Source organism: Muscardinus avellanarius (assembly GCF_963383645.1).
Source record: "Muscardinus avellanarius genome assembly, chromosome: 2".
In the NCBI taxonomy this organism is placed as follows: domain Eukaryota; kingdom Metazoa; phylum Chordata; class Mammalia; order Rodentia; family Gliridae; genus Muscardinus; species Muscardinus avellanarius.
The window spans coordinates 3579378-3603792 of NC_137787.1; the positions used below are offsets into that span (position 1 = coordinate 3579378).

The following is a 24415-nucleotide window of genomic DNA, read 5'->3' on the forward strand; positions in this document are numbered from 1 at the left end:
CTCCAGAGCAGAATTATTTTAAAACATTATTATTATTATTATTATTATTATTATTATTACTTTGGGGTACTAGGGATTGAATCTCAGAGCTAGACCTCTAGCCCTATTTTATTTTATTTTATTTTTTAAACAACTTTTGAGCCAGGCGTGGTGGCGCACGCTTGTAATCTCCACGCTTGGGAGGCAGAGACAACAGGATGGCGCAGGTTTGAAGCCAGCCGTGCTGGCTTAAGAGACCCTGTTTCCAAAAATAAAAAAAGTATAAAATAGGTCTGGGAGTGTAGCCTGCAGGTAGAAGGGCTTCCAGGAACCCTAGTACCACAAAAAACAAAAACAAAACAAAACAAAAAAACTTTTGAAACAGGATCTCACTAAGCTGTTGAGGGTCTGGCTAAGCTGTCATCAACCTGAAATTTTCCTATCTCAGCCTTTCAAAAACTAGGATTACAGGTGTGTGTGTGCCTCCATGCATTGCAAAATGTTTCAATTTATGAAGATTTGTATCTTTTTTCTCAGTGAGAAAAAGCCAATTTTTCAAGCTCAAAGACAAATTATTTTTAAATAGAGAATGTTTACTTTCATTAGGATGTTTAGAATGAATGGTCTTACATACAATATTATAATTATGCCCAAAATATAGTTTTCTTGAACCGGATTATAAGTATATATGCTCACATAAATCACATAAACCCAGAATGTAAATATATATGGTCACATAAAATCCCTTCTTGTTCATAAAACACACTTAAGTTATTAAAAACATTTACTGGAATAATTTTTAATTTTAATAATTAATAATCAATAATTTTAATTGTTTTGCTTTCCCGCTAGTTTAACTCAGTCTGATTTAAATGTTCTAAAGGAGCCTTTTAGAGATTCTGCCCTGTCTGGACTTGTTGATTGCTAGTCTTTGCCCGGCATTTTAGTGTAACTCTTATTCCCAAAATCAGAGTAAAAGATTCTTGCTCACCATGATGGGGAGAGAAAGAGGTTTTGGTCAGCCATTTTTTTTCCATCCTTCAAATAAGTTCACACTTCATTCTGATTAAGGGTTTAGTAGGTGCTCATGTCCTGCTAGGTAATAAGTTTAGGATGTCATAAAAATAAGGTGGATAATTATGTCATGACTGGTTTCATATCACTCTGCTTAACCCTGTTCTGCATTACATGACTGAATACAGAGGCAATGGTAGGAACTAATGACCCAAACGTCTACCCATTCCGAACCTACACCGGAGGTCTGGGCGACTGAATAGCATGCCACAAAGCCAAGCCCAGCTCATCAGAGTATTTTTTAAATGAAAACGTAATATGTGGTTTGAGTTCTGATTCGCAAAGTGCATGCACTCTACCGTGTTGGTCTTTAAGGAAAAGCAGAGAGAAGAGTTGTTGTCCTGGGGATACAAGTCACCAGATTGTGACCTGGGACTCTGTATGCAGAGTTGCAGCTGTGCGTACGGACTCTTAGCATCACACAAGGAGGCGGGAGAAGTGGCCCCAAATGAGAAATCAGCTGTGGCTTTTGTTCATGATTCATTTTCTCTTGTGGGCATGGCGATGCATAACCCAAGCAACTACATGTCCCTCCAAATGTCGTAGTTACTTTCCAGAATATCTAGCCCTGTAGATTTCCGTTCAGAAAAGTGACTATGATGTTTTAACACTTAGGTACAAACGTGCACAGAGGAAAATCTGATAGACATGGCCGACCCCCACTGTGACTACTAAGACGTTGCCTCTTATCCACTCAGAATGCAGAATGAAAGGAGAATTTCACGTTCCTTAATCAACATGTGTTTTGTTTGTCCATATTTCGTGTTTCTTATTGGTTTCCAAAGAAACATGTCAGAACACCGAATGATGCATGTGTCACTTGTCCTAATGCTTTCACATTTTTTGCATTTCTTTCTTTTAAAGCACAAGACTCTGCTGACATTATTTTCCTTATTGATGGATCAAACAACACCGGAAGTGTCCATTTCGCAGTCATTCGGGACTTCCTTGTAAATCTCCTTGAGAGACTCTCGATTGGAACTCAGCAGATACGAGTAGGGGTGGTCCAGTATAGCGATGAGCCCAGAACTATGTTCTCCTTGGACACCTACTCCTCCAAGGCCCAGGTTCTGGATGCAGTGAAGGACCTGGCGTTCGCCGGGGGGGAGCTGGCCAACATCGGCCAAGCCCTTGACTTCGTGGTGGAGAACCACTTCACCAGGGCGGGGGGCAGCCGAGTGGAGGAAAAGGTCCCTCAGGTGCTAGTCCTCATAAGCGCTGGGCCCTCTAGTGATGAGATCCGAGATGGGGTGGTGGCGCTGAAGCAGGCTAGCGTGTTCTCATTCGGCCTTGGAGCCCGAGGTGCCTCCAGGGCTGAGCTTCAGCACATAGCTACGGACGACAACCTGGTGTTTACTGTCCCGGAATTCCGTAGCTTTGGGGACCTCCAAGAGCAATTACTGCCCTACATTGTTGGTGTGGCCCAAAGGCACATTGTCTTGCAACCGCCAACCATTGTCACACAAGGTACGTATGCTCTTCTTGCCCTCCGAGTGGGGCGGGGCGGGCCGTGTGTTGGTTTTGAGAGAAATAAGATAGCGCCAGAGGGATTTGCCTCCGGAGAACCCGTAAGTACCACAGCCCAGTCCTTCCGAGATGCGCCAGCTCCTGGATGTGCAGTGTTTGGGAAAACTAAAGGTTGGTGGGTGAGCGCACTGCTGGAGGAGTAGTCATGGAGAAGTGTGTTTCTCCGGCCGACTCGATGAGCCTGCTGCTTTGACAACTACTAAACGGCACTGTGTTGTCTGGACACAGTCCAGTCAGCCTAAAAAGGGATCGGAGGGCTCATGGGCTCTGAGAAAGCTACTCCAGGGCAACGAGACGACCTCGAAGTGTGTGCGTAGCTAGCCGTCTCTTTCCAAAAGCGGCAAAGCAGTTTGGTGTCTGCTCAAAGTCCCCCTGCACAGGGTCCGTGAGAGCCACTTCTGAAGGTGGGGGTGCAGAGTGTTTACTGTTTGGAGCATTTATGAAACATGGAACGTTTTCCCCTGTGCTTATCAAGTTTTGGAGTTGAATTTTTGTTTGGCAAGGTTATGATATACGATCAAAAGGGGAAGGCGTTGGGCCAAAGAGCCATCTGGAAAAGAGTCATTTAAAAACACATAATAACCAGCCAAGTCACATAGGAAACACACATTAACAGACATGGGAGATGCTGGGGCATCAGGGATGCTCAGGTCCCCACCGGATGGACCGAGACATCAATCTCTTTTCAGACTGCATCAATTTCACGAGCTGGCCAGGCAAAGCAAATGCCATTCAATGGACTAGGGACACAGTGGCCCCCAGAAATTTGCAGAAGCACCCACTTACTTCCCAGTGCTGCCTACGCACACTGGAGCATGCTCGCACAGTCAGTGTTGGGACTGAGGTCTGGATCTTCTCGTCCTTCCAGCGCCTCCACAAACTGCAGGTGGAGTGGACACCGGCAAATTAACGAGGCCATTGCAAGACTCCGAACATCCCCCACAACCCACGGTGTAGATCGCCCCATGCAGAGGCGCTCCTCTGCACAGCTCTTATTGGCTAGTTTTATAAGAACAGCAACATGTCTAGGTCTACAAGATACCATTGTAAGAAAAAATTGCTTTGCCCCTTGTATCACTGCGCTTGAGGAAGGTTTTCACTGGAAAAGGAGTGACAATAATTTAATACTAAACCTTTTTTGGGGGAGCACACCATTGTATGGAATTAGAGTGGAACATTTTAAAGTCTAGATTCAAAATTTTATTGACCCTGTGATGGACGTGGCCTCTGCTTAGTAGCACCTGCTTAGTAGCATCAGCAGTGGTAATTACTGCCTGCATGTACAGATGAGAGCACTATAATTCCTGACCCATCATTGTAAAATTCAAATTGAGTTAGAGCAAATTGCCCCCAGATGACATTAAGACAGGGCTTTCATTGGAATGACAATTGTAGGCAGAACGCTCAGGACCAGCCCCTCTACTCAGGGAGCATCAGAACAGAGTCCTGGTGCCACCTGGCTCTCGTTGTAGACCTGGCTTCTGGTCCTGGGTCTGCTGTCGACCAACTCTCACCATGGACAGGTCACACAAACTCTAAGATCTGATTTCTTGAATTTATGGCAAAGAAATTGTTTCAGGAGAAGGTTCAATTTCTTTCTTAATAACATTTTTATTCAATTGTCCCTATGGTGGACTCCCCTCTAGCTACCCATAGTTTTAACTCTTCATTTACAAACATCATCTTTAACCTAATGATCACCTTGTAAATATGCAATAAGTATTCGTGATCGCCTGGTATGTGTCATTTATCCCAAGTCCTGGAGACACAGAGTGGGTGAAGGGGACCGAGGTGTCTGTTGCTCTGTTTCTGTATAACAGGGAGATGAATAACAGAAGTGTAAACCAATGACCAAACAAAACTGTCCCCGGGTGTGATAAAGTAGAGGAGGGCACTCAATGGGGGCTGTGATGGCTAGAACAGGGGAAGAGAACGTAGAGGGCCCAAGAAACCCCGGATGGAAAGGAGACCGGCCCAAGAGGAGAGAGAAGACTGCTGCAAGCAGAGGTGGCAGCAGGCAGGCGGCTCTGCAGGGCCAAAGAGCGCCTCCCAGGCCCTCAGGAAGTAGCAGCCTGGGGTGCATGAGCACAGAGCCTGGAGTCCAGGCTCACTTGATAAGAGCGAGGCTGGAGAGACAGCAGGCCGGGGTGGCAGCCAGCGGCTTTACTGCAGGTGTTAAATCTGAGGGAGGCCGGAGAAGGCACCTGGCGGAGAAGTGGGCAGGAAAAAGTGTCCTGGAGGAGTGCGGCCAAGAGGGCAGGAGGCCTCGGGGCCAGCTGGAGGGTCTGGGTGACAAGAGATGTCCCCAGGAGGAGGCCTGGGGAGGCGCAGTGAGCCAGGTGGGAGACCCAGGTGACAGACGTTAGGAAAAGTGTTTGCGGCCTAGGGAGGGGAAGTTGGTGACGACCCAGTAGGACGGAGGCCAGGACCATGCGCTGGGTGGTCCACAGGTCACTGGTGCGCCTGGAGCGATGCAGTGCGGTGTGGGGCCACAGTGCTGCAGAGAGGAAAGGCAGGCACAAAAGGCTGTGGTTTGGTCGGAGCAGCAGGGGGCTCCTTTGGCTTCTCTTCTCAGTGTTGGATGAAAGGAGATCCTGGCGTGGCTGTGGCAGAGGGCGGAGCAGAGCGTACAGTCCTGAGCAGGTCCTTTTGGTACCCAGGGTGGCAGGCTGGCGCCGGTTTCCATGGGCTTCCCAGGAACATCCATTTGTTGGGTAATGCCCGGAGACGAGAGAGGACCAGGATGGAGGCTTTGTCAGGAGGATCTGATGGGGTCCTGGGGATGGAGGGAGCCAGGCCATGGGAGTCAGAGAGGCCATGGTGAGGGGCATGGGTAAGGGCGTGAACTGGGAGGGCTCGATGGTCCTAGATTTGGAGGTCAGTGGGCAGAAGGGGGCACATGGCTGGGCTGGAAGGGAGGAGGCTGGCCAGGGTGTGTGCGATGTCACGGGGCTGGGGTCTATGGTGCCTGCAGGGCAGGTATGGCCCCAGAAGCAGGTGTGGAGTGGACAAGAAGACACACTTTCTTGGGCCTGCTAGGGTGTTCAGGTGACTGGGTTCCCGAGTCACAGAGGATGGTGAGGGGGATTGGCAGGAAGACGGCCCAGGGAAGGGTGGAAGGCCGGGTGCTCTAGAGGACGAGTTTGGAGACAGTCGTGGGGGACAGTGGGGTCCCCTGGAACCCCGGGCTGTCCAGGGCTGCTGGGAACAGACATCCTGGGCATGTGCTGGTGCCAGTCATGGGGGCAAAGGCTCCACGGGGCAAAGGCCTCTTACTAACGGAAGGGGACTTCTGGCACAGAACCCCTGAGGGCCTCGGGTGTGTTTAGAATTCACAGAGCCCATTCCATGCCCAGCTGGGCTCCGTGTCTGCCAGATCTGGACAGCGGTAAGCACCCCATGGCCCCATGGTGCCATGCGTAGTGGCACGGTGGTAGGGGACCACTGCATAAGGATTTAGCTGCTGCATGTGCTACATGCAAAAAAGCCACAGGTGATGACTCTGTGGAATACGCATGTGTACATAAGCGTGTGTGTATGCACATACGTGTGAATGAGATGATACGTCCACTACACACCTACACATTCAGGATTATCTGCGAAGATATTGTAAACCCAAATCAAAGGGCCCCCTGAGCGCCTGGGAGTCTTTAGTTATTTAAATTCTAGAAATTGGTAGCAGGAAGGACAGACTGCCTTTCTCCTGCCACCATGCTCACTGGGTGGCTGCTAAGCTAAATTTGTCTGTATACGAGAGAGAGGGGGGGAGAAGAGGGAGAGAGAGAGGAGAGAGAGAGAGAGAGAGAGAGAGAGAGAGAGAGAGAGAGAGAAAGAGAGAAAAGAAGAAGAAGGAGGAGGAGGAGGAGGAGGGGGAAGAGGAAGAGGAGGAGGGGAGAGGGAGAGAGAGAGAGAAAAAAAGATGAGAGAGAGAGAGAGAGAGAGAGAGAGAGAGAGAGAGAGAGAGCGCACGTGGAGGTTCTAAGCTGAATGGAGGAAGAAGGCAGGGCCTGGCTGCTCATAGCCAGAACCATCACCACAGAACAGTGAGAAAAGGTTAAATGACCTTCCACATGCACGGCTGTCCCAGTAGATAAAGGAGAACTTTACCAGCGTATTAGGGCGTGCCAAGGCACCCTGTCTTGGAAGGCAGAGCCCTTCTGGGTCACTGGGGCGTGCTGCTCCTCAAGCCATTGCTTTGAGCCCCCACCCCTGAGCTTCGCCCCACACCTTTTCCTCTGCTGGGTGTTGCCAGATCAAGCTGCCATACTCGCTGGCTGACGTGTGGGGCGGCCGAGGCCGGGCACAGCTCCCTCTCGGGCCAGCAGCTGTGCCCTCCTGCCCCGGCAGCACCTGGTGGGGCAGTGAGGTCTAGTGTGCTGTCGTTCCCATCCCTGAGCAGGCTGTGTGTGTTCTGAGGCAGCAGCCAGGCCAAAGCTGCAGGCAGCGGCCTCCTTGAGGCAGCTTTGCTTTGTGGTATCTTTACATCCTCCCAGCCTTCGTCTGTTAGGATCTCTGCAACCCAGGTTCCTTAAAGTGAAGACTTCTGTGGCACCTGATGGCTTTGCTGTGAATTTCCCCTTTTAAGTTTTATGATGCTAAGTCTTTTTTTTTGGTGGGGGGGGGGTCCGGAGAAAGGAAGCCTTGAAACAAACAGGACAATGGGGGTGTTTGTTCCCATGCAGCTTTTGTACTCGGCTGTGCGTGGTTTTGATGTCAGGATTGTGCTGCAAAGGGCCCTCGAGGGTGAGACTTGTTTCTTTAGTTATTCAAAATCTGGCTGCGTTCTGACCAAGTTAGGAATTGGTGGCCAAGGACTTACCGCCTTTCTCCTGCCAGCATGGCCACCGGGTGGCCGCTTAGCTCAGTTTGTCTTTGTACCTCTGTTTTGTAAAATGTATCAAGAGTCGGCAGATGCCACTCTTGACACATTTGGGGCCATGGGGCACTTACTCGCTGTCCAGAATTCCTCCCAGGGTGCCCCTGATGTCATGCTGGCCAGAGCCCAGGGGCCGTCCGTGACGTGGAGTTGGCTTTGTGGGTGGTTGCTGGATGTGACTGGGAAGGTCATTCCACTTACCTCTCCGTGTTCCCGCCTACAGTCATCGAGGTCAACAAAAGGGACATCGTCTTCCTGCTGGACGGGTCATCGAAGCTGGGGCTGGCCAACTTCAACGCCATCAGAGACTTCGTTGCCAAGGTCATCCAGAGGCTGGAGATCGGCCAGGACCTCATCCAAGTGGCAGTGGCTCAGTATGCAGACACCGTGAGGCCCGAGTTTTATCTCAATAGCTATCCTGGTAAAAAAGAAGCCATAACGGCCGTGCGGAGAATGAGGCCCCTGGAGGGCTCGGGCCTGAACACGGGCTCCGCCCTGGAGTTTGTTCGCAACAACCTGTTCACCAGCTCGGCCGGCCACCGGGCCGCCGAGGGGGTTCCCAGGATTTTGGTGGTGATCACAGGCGGCAAGTCACAGGACGACATCAGCCAGCCGGCCCAGGAGCTGAAGAGAAGCAAGATCATGGCCTTCGCCATTGGGAACAGGGTGGCCGACCAGGCTGAGCTGGAAGACATCGCCTTTGATTCCTCCCTGGTGTTCGTGCCCACTGAGTTCCGTGCCCAGCATCTGCAGGGCATCTTGGGCAACCTGATGTCGCCTCTCAGGACCCTCTCTGGAACCACTGAAGGTATGGTGGCCACAGCTCCACATGGAGCAGGGGAGCTTATGGGCAGAAACTCTGAGAGCAAGACAGAATGGTGCTGTGCTGGTGTTTAGCTGAGGGATAATTATTTAATAGTGAAAATAATAGCCACAGTGGAGACTCCCTTCGACTCCCTTTCCCCCTCGGCTGAGGATGTAAAATGTCGGACACTAAAGCTGTGTGACCTGCACTACAGGACCACAGGCCAGGTGTGTCTTCTGGTCGAGGAGGTCATGCCTCAGCTCTTATCCTGGTCGGGGCAGTGTCCTCGGCTGCTCTTGGTGACCTGGTTGGCCTTCTCTCGCCTCTGAGGTGGACCCGGCTCCCTCCTTGCCACGCTGATTGTGCTAGTGAACAGCTGGCCTGAGCCGCACAGGAGGCGGCAGCCTGGGCTTTGACCCTCTCTCCTCTCTCTTCCCAGGGTGTCCTGCAATGGGAAGGGCATGGAACGGGTGGGTGTGCAGACCAAACCTCGGGCTTTTGAAAGCCCTCATTTGATGTGGTTGTTGGTGAAGTTATTTCTGAAGACATTAAGAGGGCCTCTGAGCTTAGCTATTGATATATGAACAGAGAGAAGATGACAATTTTGGAGGCAGGTCTTTTCGCCTCACAGACTGTCCACCCGAGGACTGCATGGTGCAGGACTGTGCTGCGTGGATGCCGGCTCCCTCCTCACACTCTGATTTTAGGAGCCCTGAAATCTTATTTTCCTAAAACTTCAACTAATTCTTTTATAGCCCAAGTTCAGCTGGTTAGCACATAGGATCAGTTAGTTTAAATTATTGTGAGGCATCAGGGAGAACTGGGTAATATATTTTAAAATACTTTTATTATTGTATTGTAATTATATGTCATAGTGAGGTTTAAAGTGAGAGAGACATACATGCATCTAGCACTTGGTGTGTTTCTGTTTTTTTTTTTTTTAAGGTGCATGTTAAATGGACTGAGGAAGAAAACAGTTGTTCCTTAGTCCCCATGAGGACTTGTTACCCAGGATATTCAAGTCCTTCATGTAAAACGGCGTAGTGTTTGTGTGTAACCCACATAATCCTCTTGTACACGTTACACCATCTTGACATTACTTATAGTATCTAGTACAATGTAAATGCTAGTAAAATGCTGGTCTGCCATATTATTCAGGGAGTAATGGCAAGACAAAACCCTGTACATGGTTAGTACAAACTCAGTTTCTCTCAAATAATTTTGATCCAAGTTTGGTTGAATCCAGAGACATGGAACTCACAGAGACGGTGGGTCTCATCTGAGGCTGATACCTTTTATGTTTATGTGTAGGTATAACCTCGGCCAAGTACAGCAGATCACCTCCCTGCATTTTGCTGGTTGCCCACGATTCCGTCACATCTGGGAGGGACCACCCTGGGTGCCTGGTTGGATTACTGTGCAGTGTCCGTGACTCCCCAGCAAGAGAGGGGTGCCATAGGGGATGGCAGATGAGAGTCCACAGGAGACTTGCAGATACAAGGACCTTCTTTTGGTTGTTTTTAGTTTTAAGAAGCTCCTGCTCTTAGGCTAACACGGCTGGCTCTCCTGAGCTGCCGACGGAGGGCTCCGCGGCCATGCCTGTGGGTGAGACCGGAGGACCCTGCAGTACTCACGTAAGCCAGCCATAACTGTGCTCTGAAAGATGAAGAGTGCGAGCCATGCGTGGTGGCGCACACCTGTAATCCTTTCACTTGGGAGGCTGAGACAGGAAGATTGCAGGTTCGTGGCCAGCTTCAGGGACTCTGTGAGGCCTTCTGCAACTTAGCGAGATCCTGTTTCAAAATAGAATATAAAATAGGGGTGGGGTGTAGCTCAGAGGTAAAGTGCCCCTGGGTGGTTCAGTCTCTGGTAACACACACACACACACACACACACACACACACACACACAAAGGATGCAGTGATCCAGCACCCAGGGACGGCTCAGCGAGGTCCTTCTGCTTCTCCGTTGTCCAGCTTCTCCCGACCCAGGGATCCTGATAATGTTGTTGGTGGCAAACACTCTCGCTCTGGTGCCGTGTGTGTCTGTGAGCCCACGGGGCTGCGTGCACTTGGCTGTGAGTGTGCCTCACGAACGCCAGCCTCCACCAGGAGACGGCGTGCAGTCGCTGCCGTGTCCTGCCAGCCGGCGCTTCGCCACGCTGATGCCCTGTGTCCTTCGCTGCCATGCGTGCCGTGTCGCGGGCACACATGGGGAACGCTTGTGTTGCGCGTCTCACTTTGTTTTCTGTGCTTCACTGCAGTTCACGTAAACAAAAGGGATATCATCTTCCTTTTGGACGGATCGGTCAACGTTGGAAAAACCAATTTCCCTTATGTGCGTGACTTTGTCATGAACCTAGTTAACAGCCTTGATGTCGGAAGCGACAATATTCGCGTCGGTTTAGTGCAGTTTAGTGACACTCCCGTAACGGAGTTCTCTCTAGACACATACCAGACCAAGTCAGAGCTGCTGGCGCATCTGCGGCAGCTGCAGCTGCAGGGGGGCTCGGGCCTGAACACGGGCTCGGCCCTGAGCTACGTGCATGCCAACCACTTCACCGAGGCTGGCGGCAGCAGGATCCGTGAACACGTGCCGCAGCTCCTGCTCCTGCTCACGGCCGGGCAGGCTGAGGACTCATATTTGCAAGCTGCCAACGCCCTGGCGCGGGCGGGCGTGCTGACCTTCTGTGTGGGGGCCAGCCAGGCGGATAAGGCCGAGCTAGAGCACATTGCTTTTAACCCGAGCCTGGTGTATCTCATGGACGATTTCAGCTCCCTGCCGGCTTTGCCTCAGCAGCTGATTCAGCCCCTAACCACGTATGTTAGTGGAGGTGTGGAGGAAGTGCCCCTCGCCCAGCCAGGTAAAGCTCCCTGGGGCGCAGCCCCCTCCCTCCTTTCTCCTCCTGCCTCCCTGGCCAGAAGTGGCCAATCAGAACTCAGGGGCCTAGTGAGCCGCGGTAGGAAGAGGATTGGCTCACTTTGGTGGAAACGTCTTGAATGGGGTTTAAGACAGTGTACTGGCAAGTTTAGATTTTAGGTGTTTGTTGGTGAAAGCCTAAAGAAGTCTGTTTATGTCTTGTCCATGTCATCTGAGCCTTTACTCAGAAACATGTCACTCCACCAGTGCCTACGAAGATCTCAGAGTGGGAAATCCAGGTGGGAGAGAGGGGGGGAACGGGAGGGAGAGAGAAACCCTTCCGTACCTGGACATGCCTCGGCACTGCTTAAAAATGGAAATCCTTTTCTTTATATGATATTTTTATGTTCCAACTCTTCTGTATCCAAAAAAATGACACCTGCTTCTTTACGCAACAGCAGAGGATTTCCAAAGGGGGTCCAGATGAGATGCCGATGGCGGCGGTGTGAGATGGCTGTATCTGTTCTATCCCTTTGCCTACGTCACACAGACGCGCGGCAAGATCAAACCATTGGAAACCTAGCTAAGATACTTCTAAGCACTATTTCAGCTGGAAATAATATTTACATGATGCAGTGTGGCCTCCTCTGGACTCCTATCCATGTGTTCTGCAATCCAGCAGATTAGAAAGCACTGACAGTCCTGACTCACGTGGCAAGAATCGACACTCTGTGGGGTCTTAACTAGCCCATCACCTTCAAGATACTGAAAAGACAATCCACTTCGAGCAGATACATGACAACTCAGGTGTCCTTGGGTGGCAAACTGATATTAGCCTCGGTCACTAACGACCGAGGTCAATTTCTTAGCAGAAGTCCACCAAGGACTACCTTTCCCGTAGTTTTATTTATAGCAATGTGATCCCACTGGGTGATCAGAGTCCTGTGGGGTGGCTGCCCACTGGTTTGCTCTGTTGAGGGCTAGGGAGGTCAACTTGGTTCTATTCTTTTGCAAATCTCATTGCTTAGGAATAGTACGGTTTCTGACAGGCTGTGGGTTCTCCCTTCTTGCCGGTCCAGGGATCCATGCTGGTGGTGCGGGGCTGTGCCCACTTGCTGCCTGCCAGGATCTCTTCCCTCACTGTCTCCCCATCGCTTGCTTTGCAGAGAGCAAGCGAGACATTCTATTTCTCTTTGATGGCTCTGCCAACCTTGTGGGCCAGTTCCCCACTGTCCGCGACTTCCTCTACAAGATAATCGAGGAGCTGGACGTGAAGCCGGACGGCACCCGGATCGCTGTCGCTCAGTACAGCGATGACGTCAAGGTGGAGTCCCACTTCAGTGAGCACCCAAATAAGCCAGACATCTTGAATCTCGTGAAGAAGATGAAGATCAAGACGGGCAAGCCCCTCAACCTGGGCTTCGCGCTGGATTACGCGTACAGGCACATCTTCGTGAAGTCTGCGGGCAGCCGCATTGAGGATGGGGTGCTGCAATTCTTGGTGCTGCTGGTGGCCGGGCGCTCGTCCGATGCTGTGGACGGGCCCGCGAGTAACCTGAAGCAGAGGGGCGTAGTGCCGTTCATCTTCCAGGCCAAGAACGCCGACTCTGCCGAGTTGGAGCTCATCGTGCCTTCCCCGGCCTTCATTCTGACTGCAGAGTCACTCCCCAAGATCGGAGATCTTCAGCCTCAGATCGTGAATCTCCTGAAATCTGTGCAAAATGGAGCGCCAGCGCCAGGTAGGGGGAGCCCCGTGGCTGCTTCTGCAGCCCTGGGCTTTGGGCCTGAGTTGAGGGGGGCTGCCGCTGGCCAGGGCCCTCCACCAGAGTCCTCCTGGAGGCCTGCAAGGGAGGTGGGAAGTTAATAGGTGGTGTCTGTAGGAGACACGAGTCTTCTCTCTTTGCTTTGATTTCCCAGCTGCTTTCTAGGGAAAAGCAGGAGAATTTAGGTGGTTATTTTTAAGAGCATTAGAATATTTTATAATAAGATGCATTATAAAGATTTAGAGATCAATAATCTCCCCTCTTTTTGCAATTTTTTTAAACTATAATAGAAGCCGCATAACACGGTTGCTGGATAGCTGTCTTCAGGTCCTCCTAATGCCTTTATATGGTTTCTTTATTGTTAGAATTCCTGAGCTACATTTGTTAAAAATTAAAAGCTTTGGAGGAGGTAGAGAGGTTCCCATTATAAAGGCTGCATTAAAATTTCCAGCTACTAACTTATATGACCAGGATGTCACGCCTAACCACTTCTCATTGGTCCACAAAAATGTGCCAAGGAGCGACGGGTTTTGCTTATACTCCTGGGGTTGAAAGCTGGGGTCCTAGAGCACCGTGGCTGCCCGTTCACAGGAGGTGTCGGGGAGGACACGGGAGCCTCCGTGTCTCACAGAGGGCAGGCGGCTCTGCCATCCCAGGTTGCCCTCCACCTCTGGTCTGGAGTAGACCTTTGTAAGTTAACCCCTGTTCCCGTGTGGCCGAGTCCTGAGAGGACTCTGTGAATTGGTGAATTAGCTTCCTGCTGCTGAAGAAAAAATCAGAACACATTTATTGGCTTGCAACAAAATGAATGTATTACTTGAGAGTACGGTGGCTGGGACACAAAGCCAGCCTCGCCGGGCTAAGCCCAGGTAACCACGGGCCTGTGTCCCCTGGAGGACCTAGGAGTTTTGCATCTCTGAACCCTCTCCAGCTCCCGAGGCTGCCTGCATTCCCTGTCCTCTGTCCTCAAAGATGGCAGGGCTCATCTTCCCTCTCTGGCCTCTGCTCCCGTCCTTAGTCTTTCTAACTGGGACCTTGCTGACTCACTCTCATAAGACACTTTGAGATGGACGGCACAGGGCCACCTGGGTAATCCAGGATAATCCTGCTCCGAATCTTACACTTAGTCATGGGTCTTTTCCCCAAGCTCAGGGATTGGAGCTGGACCCCCTAGAGACCTGCCACACTAAGGTGCATGTTCCCCAAGGCATCAAGTATCTTTCTCGCAGTTTCAGGTGAAAAGGATGTGGTATTTCTGATTGATGGCTCGGATGGCGTCAGGAGCGGCTTCTCTTTGCTGAAAGACTTTGTCCAGCGGGTGGTGGAGAACCTGGACGTGGGCCCCGATCGCGTGCGCGTGGCCCTGGTGCAGTACAGTGACCGGACCAGGCCAGAGTTCTACCTGAATTCCTACATGGACCAGGAGGCGGTCATCAATGCCATCCGCAGGCTGACCCTGCTGGGCGGGCCGATCCCCAACACTGGCGCCGCCCTGGACTTTGTCCTGAGGAACATCCTGACCCGCTCTGCGGGGAGCCGGATGGAGGATGGTGTCCCCCAGCTGCTGCTTGTGCTCACGGCTGAGAGGTCTGGTGACGATGTGAGGGGCCCCTCGGGGGTCCTGAAGCAGGGCGGGGCGGTGCCCATCGGCATCGGCATCGGCAATGCGGACATCTCTGAGATGCAGACCATTTCCTTCATCCCGGACTTCGCCGTGGCCATCCCCAACTTCCGGGAGCTGGGGACAGTTCAGCAGGTCATCTCTGAGAGGGTGACCCAGCTCAATCGGGAGGAGCTGAACAGGTTGAAGCCGATTTTTCTGCCCCCAACAAGCCCAGGTAAAGGAGCAAGTCTTTGGGTCCTTGTTCCTCATAATCACCTGGGGCTACTTGTTTAGATCTTGGGTTACATGGTGTTTTTGTTCTTACTACCCCTGCTGTATCTAGTTATCTGAAACATAAGGATCCCTGTGCCCTTTGGGGGGCTTCGGTGGAGGGGCTAAGATTTGTGGTTTTGGCCAGATTAAAGCCTCCAGGAGGAAGGCACACACTTGGTTTAGATTCTGACTCATCTGCTGAGAGCACCCCCTGAGGGTCGATGCCTGCTCAGCATGCCTTCTGAGTGGCCCTGGGAGCCTGAGCTGCAGCCCTCTGCCATCCAAGGGGACCTGACCACCGGCACCCTGATGTCAGGCCAGGCCAGGGTCCCTGAAATATTGGCATCTACAGTGCTAAAGTGCACAGGTTGCCTTTGAATCTGCTGGGGGCTGGGATGTGCTCCCCTGTTCCCGCTGCATTCTGTTTCCCCCTTTCCAGACCTGAGAATGGCAGGCGCTCTGGGAGCCGAGAGGAAGGAAGGAGGCTGAGACGCTACAGTGCATGCCTGCCAGCCTACTCTCCCTGGGCACAGCGGCACGGCGGTCACAGCGCTGAGGGGGAGGGTGCTGTGGTGGTATGGTGTGGAGAAGGGAGAGAGGGCAGATGGGAGTGGCCCCAGAGAGGATACTGACCAGAGACGCAAGTCAGAGTCAGGCACAGGATGCGCCCTGCGCGTAGTGAAGGAGCCCCAGAGGGCCAGCTCCTCCACGATGGTATCTAGGACTGGGTGGGACAGAGTGGCCTGTCTCCGGGCTCCTGTGGACTGTTCCAAAGTGTTCTGTGATCAGAGTAGTGTGAGAAACAGTGGGAGAGAGTGAAAGTGCTACCCCCCTCTCTCTGGTTTGTGGGAGCTGTGTGTCTCTGACACCGCAGGGGAACAGGCATCCCCAACCTTTCTGAACACAGAAGTTGCTGTTCCACCGGGACTCGAGGCCCAGCCCCGCTAAGGGTGCACTTTGAAGTATTGTCCCCGTGTCTGTTTCGATGGAAGTTTGGGTCCTTGGCTACTGGCTCCTTTGCTCTTCACATTGGCCACTTTCCACCCTCCCCTTCCTTCCATTGCTGCTTCTCCTCCCTGGGCTCTCTGCACCCTGAGAAGACACAAGTTAATCAAAGAGAACTTCTGGAAGGTGCTCTGGCTCCCAGTGCATTGTCCAGGTCTCAGCCTCACCCTGGTTCTTGGAGGCCCGTCTCTGCCTCCTCTCCTCTGGCCTGCTCGGCAGCCATCTGCAACTCTCCTCCTGTCTTCTGCCTCCTCTGTTCTCCACTGAACCCGCTCATCCGACTCATGAGAAACATACACTTCTTTTTCTTTTTCTCAAAAAGGTCCCTCGATGCCCTGCTCCCCCCTCCAGCAACACCTAGCTCCTTTAAAAAAGAATTTTTTTTTTTTTTTTTTTTTTTTTTAGTACTGGGGATGGAACCCAGGGGCATTCTACTGCCGAGCTACACCCCCTGCTCTATTTTTTAAAATTTATTCTTTATTTTGAAACAGGGTCTCACTGAGTTGCAAAGGGCCTCACTAAGTAGCTGAGGCTGTCCGTGAACCACGATCCTCCTTTCTTAGCCTTCCAAATGCTGGGATTACAAGCGTGTGCCACCACGCCTGGCTTCCTCTTTAATTTTTAAATTTCATTTTGATGTGTGGTACTGAATATTAAACCCAGGGATGCTCTATTCCTAAACTTCACCTCCGGCCAGATTTTCAAAATTTTATTTTGAAACAGAGTCTCCCTAAATTGTCGAGGCTGGCCTTGAACCTGCAGTTCTCCTGTCTCAGCTTCCCAAATACTGGGATTACTGGCATGCACCATTGCATTCGATACCCCCAGTCCTAAGCTGGTCTTGAACTTGAGTTCCTTCTGGCTCAGTTTCCCAAGTACTGGGATTCGAGGTGTGCGCCACTGCACCTGACTCTCCTGGATCCTTTTAAAGGACTTGTCTATACTCTGTGCAGACCTCTGACCACACCCCAACCGTGGCTCCCCTCCCCCCTACAGGAAGCGCTCTTCTAGGCCTCTCCATCTGGATAATCCCTGCTGACTTTCCTCTTGTGCTCTGTCTCTGTCAGAGCTGAGACCCCCCACCCCCTTCCTGAACACAGTGCTCGCTTGGTGTAGATGCGGCTTTCCTGGTTTCTGACTCCCTCGGAGCACTCCCTCTCACCCTTTGCTGGCTCCTTCTCTTCCCTCTAGGGAGTAGACACTGAGATGTGCAGGAACCGCTCTATGGGTGAGTTTTTATCCACAGTGGTAGATACACAGCTCTCTTGCCTGTTGGGCGGTGACTCTACGACAAGCGGGAGGTGGCTCTCGAATCTAAGAATGTGGTGATGAAGCCCACCCTCACGTTCACGAAAGTGAAGCCTGGCTTCACGTTCCCTTCACAGGTGCTGTTAGCAAGAAGGATGTGGTCTTTCTCATCGATGGGTCCCAAAACGCAAGCCCTGAGTTCCAGTACATCCGCACCCTCCTCGAGAGGCTGGTTGAGTCCCTGGATGTGGGCTTCGACACCACCCGGGTGGCGGTCATCCAGTTCAGCGAGGACCCCAAGGTGGAGTTCCTGCTGAATGCCCACTCCAGCAAGGACGAGGTGCAGAATGCGGTGCGGCGGCTGCGCCCCAAGGGCGGGCGGCAGATCCACGTGGGCAGCGCCCTGGAGTACGTGTCTAGGAACATCTTCAAGAGGCCGCTGGGGAGCCGCATAGAAGAGGGCGTCCCCCAGTTCCTGGTCCTCATCTCCTCTGGGAAGTCTGACGACGAGGTGGACGACTCGGCCGCAGAGCTGAAGCAGTTTGGCGTGGCCCCGCTCACCATAGCCAGGAACGCGGACCAGGAGGAGCTGGTGAAGATCTCTCTGAGCCCCGAGTACGTGTTCTCCGTGAACACCTTCAGGGAGCTGCCCAGCTTGGAACAGAAGCTGCTCACCCCCATCACCACCCTGACTGCCGAGCAGATCCAGCAGATCCTGTCCAGCACCTCCTACCCTCCCCCAAGTAAGGATGCTGGGGCCCCGGGGCCAGGCTGCTTGTGTTAGGAGACCATCAGGCGTGCCCAGGAGTGGAGGATGGCTGGGCTGTTACTCCACGAGGCACGGGAGGGGAATCTCAGTAAGAGGGTGTGGAAGGGTGTTTGGGGTTTGAGCTGGAGCCAGCTAACTCTGTGGAAGGCTGAGGGGAATGGCACCTTGGTCCCAAGTGGGTGTTGTCAAGAAGTGGAGGCTGTCTGCAATTGGTCACCTTGTTGGTCTTTAGAAGACTTGGTAAAGATTGGAAAAGAAAGCTGGGTGTGGTGGCGCACCCTTGTAATCCCAGCATTTGGGAGGCTGAGACAGGAGAATCCGGGTTCGCGGCCAGCCTCAGCTACTTAGTGAGGTCCTTTGCAACTCAGTGAGACCCTGTTTCAAAATAAAAAATAAAAATTAGGGCTGGGGGGTGTATCTTGGAGGTAGAATGCCCTGGGTTCCATCCCCAGTACCCCAAAATCAAACAAAAAAAAGATTGGAAAAGTAGCGCCGGCCACCCCCATTGACCAGGGTGGTGGTGTTGGCATCTTGGTGGTCTGGACAAAGGCCTCCTTTTTGTCTGTGTTCACATGTGACTGCAGAGGGGCTCATTCCTGTCTCGCCTCGCCGTGGCACAGAGAGGCTGCGTCTCTGCTGAGGTTCGGTGGCTCATTTGTGCTGGTCAGGGTCCCAAGGCTGTGCATGCCGGGCTGCCCCCAACATGAGGACTGCTCCTCTCTTCCCAGTGAATGGTTCATTTACAAGGTCAGCTCAGCGTCCACTGTGCAACGCTGCTGCTGTCCGTGGCCCAGTGGGGATGAGGCAGAAGCCAGCCTGGCATTTATTAAGTGGAAAAGTATTTATAAAATGGCATCAGAGAAGCATTTGGAAACCCACCTGATAGGAGAATGTGGCTCATCTTCCCCAGGATGCTTCGATAAGTGTGGTCTGTGTGTGTGTGTGTGTGTGTGTGTGTGTGTGTGTGTGTGCACGTGCATGAATCAACCCGGGGCCTTCTACTTCTGAGCTGCACTCCCAGCACTAGGGTCTCGCTAAGTTGCTGAGGCTGGCTGCAGACTTTCCATCCTCCTGTCTCAGCCTCCCAAAGTACTGGAATTACAGGTTTGCACCACTGTGCTTTAGTGAATTTTGAAAAAGCCGAACACCCCTCGTCCAAATGTTTGAGATCAGAGTATTTCAAATTTGAAATTTATTTGGATTTAAGAATATTTTCATATATATAATGATATTCCTTAGGGATGGGACCCACCTCTAAACAAAATTTATTTATGTGTCATAGACACGCTACGCATCTAGACTGAAGTTAATTTTGTACAATTAAGAAAATAATACAGTACACATAGCAAAGTTTCAAGGTGTGGAATTTCCCACTTGCAGTTTTGGTTTGGAATATTTAAGATCTCTGATTATCAGATTAGGAATACTCCACCTGTAGTTAAAAGCCAGCTCACAGCCAGGCATGATGGCACATGCCTATAATTCCAGTCTTAGGAGGCTGAGACAGGAGAGTCCAACCTCAGCAATGCAGTAAGACCCTGTTTCAAAATAAATAAAAAGAGCCAGGTGTGGTGGTGCATGCTTATAATCCCAATATTTGGGAAGCTGAGACAGAAAGATTGCAGATTCAAGGCCAACCTCAGCCGCTTAGTAAGACCCTTAGAAACTTAGTGAGACCCTGTTTTAAATAAAAAAGAAATCTAGGAGTCTAGCTTGGAGGTAGAATGCCTCTGGGTTCAAATACTAGTACAAAATAAAACTCGTGTAAAGAAATAGGGGAAAATAGTAAAAATAAAAATTGAGATATACAGTCCAAAAGAAACCCGAGGAGACCAATATCTGGAGACAGTTCCTGGGACTCTCCTGTAGTAGCACCGAGTTAGGCATGCCCTGCCCTGAGGGCTGAGGCTGACAGCCAGGAAGGCCACGTTAGGAAGGAACCTGGTTTTCGGGGCTGTCACCAATGTCCCGTATAGACAAGGTAGGGACCTTTAACCTTAGCTGTCTCTCATGTACAAGAAGGACGTCGGCCGGTGACCGTGGTCCCTTCTTGTAGCAGTGGTTCCTGCTTCAGCAGATCCTGGTAATCCAGGATGAGTTCCTCCATGGAGTCAACTCAGAGAAGGTGCCAGAGAACTTAAGCTGCTTCAAGAAGCAGAAATTGTGTCTGTAAAAAAGGCCCTGCTTTTAATGATTAATTTCAAAAAGTTCAAGGGAATACTAACCCACGTGCATTGGGATATATTACTAATGTTGATTAATATCATGGTACGACATAATGCAAAGGTCAGAAACAAAGCAGGAATTATGGGGCGAGGGGAGGTGAGGAGCTGAACGCCCCCTTTCTCTCTTTCTCCTGCAGCTGCTGAGAGTGATGCCGCAGACATCGTCTTTCTCATCGACAGCTCTGATGGCGTGAGACCCGACGGCATCGCACACATTCGAGATTTTATTAGCAGGATTGTTCAAAGGCTTAACATTGGCCCCAATAAAGCGAGAATCGGGGTTGTGCAGTTCAGTAATGAGGTCTTCCCCGAATTCTACCTGAAGACCTACAAGTCCAAGGTCCCCGTGCAAGACGCCATACGGCGCCTGAGGTTCAAGGGAGGGTCTCCACTGAACACCGGCAAAGCTCTGGAGTTTGTGGCCAGGAACTTTTTTGTTAAGTCTGCCGGGAGCCGGATAGAAGACGGCGTGCCCCAACACTTGGTCCTGTTTCTGGGTGGGAAAAGCCAGGATGACATTTCTAGGTTTTCCCAGATCATAAGTAACTCAGGAATTGTGAGTTTAGGAATCGGAGACCGGAATAGCGACAGAACAGAGCTGCAGACCATCACCAGGAACCCCCAGCTGGTCTTCACACTGCGAGAGTTCAGAGATCTCCCCAACGTGGAGAAGAGGGTCGTGGACTCATTTGGACCCTCTGGGGCTACTCCTGTGCCTCCAGGAGTAGAGGTATCTCCTCCTTCTAGGCCAGGTATGAGCTGTATGAACCTTGACTACCGAGCGGGACATTGGTGTTTGTAAAGTAAGAATTAACTAGTATTCCTCATAACAGTTTGCTTCTATCAGGATTGTTTCAGCAGATAATATTAGAAATTAAACACGGGAAAATAGTTCAGTTGAAACTGTAGAGAGAAAGGCATCCCCCAAGCACAGGGTCATTAACCGTCCCTAGATACAAGGGTTATCTTGGCCCCCACTGAGATGTTCTATGAAGGTACATTGAGGGCTAATCGCACTCATCGACTCTCAGAATAGGTTGGCATCTGTGAAGCCGGGCAGTCCATGCCCCACTGGACACGGCTGTGAAGACAGGCCATGCCCAGAGGTGGATGCCCATTGCGATCAAGGCTTGCCCTTTTCCCTGGACTGATGTGACCGTCAGATATGCCACTTGCAGCGTCTTCCCCTGGCTTCTGTTGCTTGCCTGGGGGGTTGCCAAGAGCGAACCAGATCCTCCGGCCACCCACACCTCCCCTGTTCCTCCTGGGAGATGGCCATTCAAACCTCTGGGGCACAAGCTCTCAGACAGTCCTCCAGAGGGTATGGGGTCCCCTCCTGATCTCCAGTCTGTCTTTCCTAACCTTTCTTGCCCCACCCCTAACACCTTTCCTCCTGTTCCTTCCTGACCCTGTCTTTTACTTTTGATGGGAAATACATGGTTTGATGGATTTTTCCCAAAACATCTGAGCCCACTGGCCACCAAGCTCAGGTCGCTGTTGAATTCTTGGCACAAGGCCTTTTTGTATGGGATGGCCAGGACTCTCATCACAGGGTGTTCATGTCTCTTCTCCTTTAGGTTTAGACAATGTGTCGTGTATTTTTTTGTTTTTAGTGTAGTGCTTGGGGCTGGAACTAGAGAGTTTTCATAGTGAACTTTTTAGACATGTATTTTGGTCAACACCTTGGGCCCGGAAACTCAGTCTCTCCTCTTGTTCACTGTGATCACTCGTAGAGAAGAAGAAAGCCGACATTGTGTTCCTATTGGACGGCTCCATCAATTTCAGGCGGGACACCTTCCAGGAAGTGCTCCGCTTCGCATCTGAGATCGTGGACACGGTTTATGAAGAGGGCGACTCCATCCAGGTGGGGCTGGTCCAGTACAACTCGGACCCCACGGACGAATTTTTCCTGAGGGACTTTTCCACCAAGAGGCAGATCATCGACGCCATCAACAAAGTGGTCTACAAGGGGGGCAGACACGCCAACACCAGGGTGGGCATCGAGCACCTGCGGCTGAACCACTTCGTGCCCGATGCGGGCAGCCGCCTGGACCAGAGGGTCCCTCAGATCGCCTTTGTCATCACCGGCGGGAAGTCGGTGGAGGACGCTCAGGACGTGAGCCTGGCCCTCACCCAGAAAGGCGTCAAAGTGTTCGCGGTCGGCGTGAGGAACATCGACTCGGAGGAGGTAGGCAAGATAGCGTCCAACAGCGCCACGGCCTTCCGCGTGGGCAACGTCCAGGAGCTGTCTGAGCTCAGCGAGCAGGTTCTCGAGACTCTGCACGATGCGATGCACGAAACCTTGTGTCCGGGGGTGACCGACGTCTCCAAAGGTAACTCCCTCCACACACGTGCTTTTAATCCTGCCCTCGAGACGTCTGTATGCTTTTTGGCTCTCCGATCCCCGCTGCTGGCCTGCAGATCAGTTCTTTAAGCATTTGGTTGCTTTGGACATTTATTTATGTCCAGGTAGATCAGGCCCTGGTGCTCACATTGTAGAATATTCTTCCAGTGTAAAAGTAGATGCCAGTTTTTCAGTTTTTTATGCCTTTTTTTGTGGTACTGGGGATGGAACCCAGGGGCATTCTACCTCCGAACTACACCCCCAGCCCTATTTTTTATTCTTTATTTTGAAACAGGGTCTCACTAAGTTATGGAGGGCCTCACTATGTAGCCGAGGCTGGCTGCAAACCGAGATCCTCCTATCTCAGCCTCCCAAATGCTGGGATTACAAGTGTGTGCCACTACTCCCGGCTCAGTCTTTTTTGCCTTTTTAAGATATATTTTTTCTATTATGTTATTCCTCAAATAATTCTGATATATTTATCCTTTTATTTTGGTTCTTGGGACTAAACTCAGGGACATTCTGTCTTTGAGTTACACCTCCAGCCTTATTTTAGTTTTTATTGTTGTTGTTGTTGTTGTTGTTGTTGCCGTACTGGGATGGAGCCCAGGGGCATTCTATCTCTGAGTGACACTCCCAGCCCTATTTTTTATTTTTTATTTTGAAACAGGGTCTCACTGAGTTGCAGAGGGCCTCACTAAGTAGCTGAGGCTGGCTGTGAACCAGGATCCTCTTGTCAGCCTCCCAAATGCTGGGATTACAGCGTGTGCCACTACGCCCAGCTTTATTTTCTATTTTGAAACAGGGTCTGTCTAAGTTGCTTAGACCTTGTTAGGCTGCTGAGGCTGGCTTCAAACCTGCAATCCTTCTGTCTCAGCCTCTGAAGTACCGGGATTACAGATGTGCACCACATGTGTGGCTTTATTCTTGTTTTTGATTAGGGGTTAATTGGATCAATTGCTGGAGAGAAGAGCATTTGCTTTCTAAGGTGTGGGTTATTTTTTTGTTTGTTTGTTTGGTTTTGTTTTTTTTTTGCGGGTCTGGGGATGGAACCCGGGGCATTCGACCTCCAAGCTATACCCCCTGCCCTATTTTTTATTCTTTATTTTGAAACATGGTCTCACTAAGTTGTGGAGGGCCTCACTAAGTAGCTGAGCCTGTCCATAAACCGCGATCCTCCGGTCTCAGCCTCCCAAATGCTGGGATTACAAGCATGCGCCACCATGCCTGGCTTCTAAGGTGTTTTTAATTAAAGCATAAATTTGGAATGCATTGATACACCAGCTATGTATTATCACACCAATATTGATGAATACCTCCAAGAGAACAACCTTACCTTAAAATGGCCTCCAACTCTGCTTCCTAACCTCTGCTTTCATTGTTCCCCATGAGGGAGGCAGACCTAACCCTTCTCAGAACTCACGCGGAGATGCCATCTTGCTGTGAGCACACGGTCCTGGCTCGCATCGCAGGGCGGCACCTGGCAGGGTGTAAGTAGAATTCTCAGCAGCCTCAGTTTAGCACTCACGGCCTGCATGTCCCCTTTCAGCCTGCAATCTGGATGTGATTCTGGGGTTCGATGGATCGAGAGATCAGAATGTGTTTGTGACCCAGAAGGGCCTCGAGTCCAAGGTGGACACCATCTTGAATAGAATCAGCCAGGTGCAAAGAATCAGCTGCAGCGGCAACCAGCTGCCCACCGTGCGGGTGTCGGTGGTGGCGAACACCCCCTCGGGGCCGGTGGAGGCCTTTGACTTCGCTGAGTACCAGCCAGAGCTGTTCGAGAAGTTCCGGAACATGCGCACGCAGCACCCCTACGTCCTCACGGCCGACACGCTGAGGGTCTATCAAAATAAGTTCCGGCAGTCGTCACCTGACAGCGTGAAGGTGAGCGCCCCGTGGGGCTTCCTGCGGGCCTGGGCACCCTGCCCCGTATTATTTCCCTATAAACACTACATTGGGGCTGGGTTGTTAGTGGCATGACACAGGGAGGAGCCTACATGTGTTAACCGACTATAATTTCACATCTTTACCTCCTTTTGCTAGTGACTTAAGCTCTAAAAGA

The 24415-nt window shown here is 51.3% G+C and overlaps 1 protein-coding gene across 1 annotated transcript in view; it reads left to right on the top strand.

Annotated features, from left to right (window-relative positions):
- Positions 1–24415, top strand: part of COL6A3 (collagen type VI alpha 3 chain) — a gene marked incomplete at both ends in the record, with an annotated part of 68308 nt that overhangs the window by 5689 nt on the left and 38204 nt on the right. The window contains 9 exons of the mRNA XM_080689292.1: positions 1918–2520; positions 7680–8264; positions 10525–11124; positions 12287–12859; positions 14113–14721; positions 17150–17755; positions 20144–20758; positions 21740–22339; positions 23900–24237. Of these exons, the coding sequence (XP_080545418.1) occupies positions 1918–2520; positions 7680–8264; positions 10525–11124; positions 12287–12859; positions 14113–14721; positions 17150–17755; positions 20144–20758; positions 21740–22339; positions 23900–24237 (5129 nt within the window). The remainder of the gene's footprint in view (positions 1–1917; positions 2521–7679; positions 8265–10524; positions 11125–12286; positions 12860–14112; positions 14722–17149; positions 17756–20143; positions 20759–21739; positions 22340–23899; positions 24238–24415) is intronic.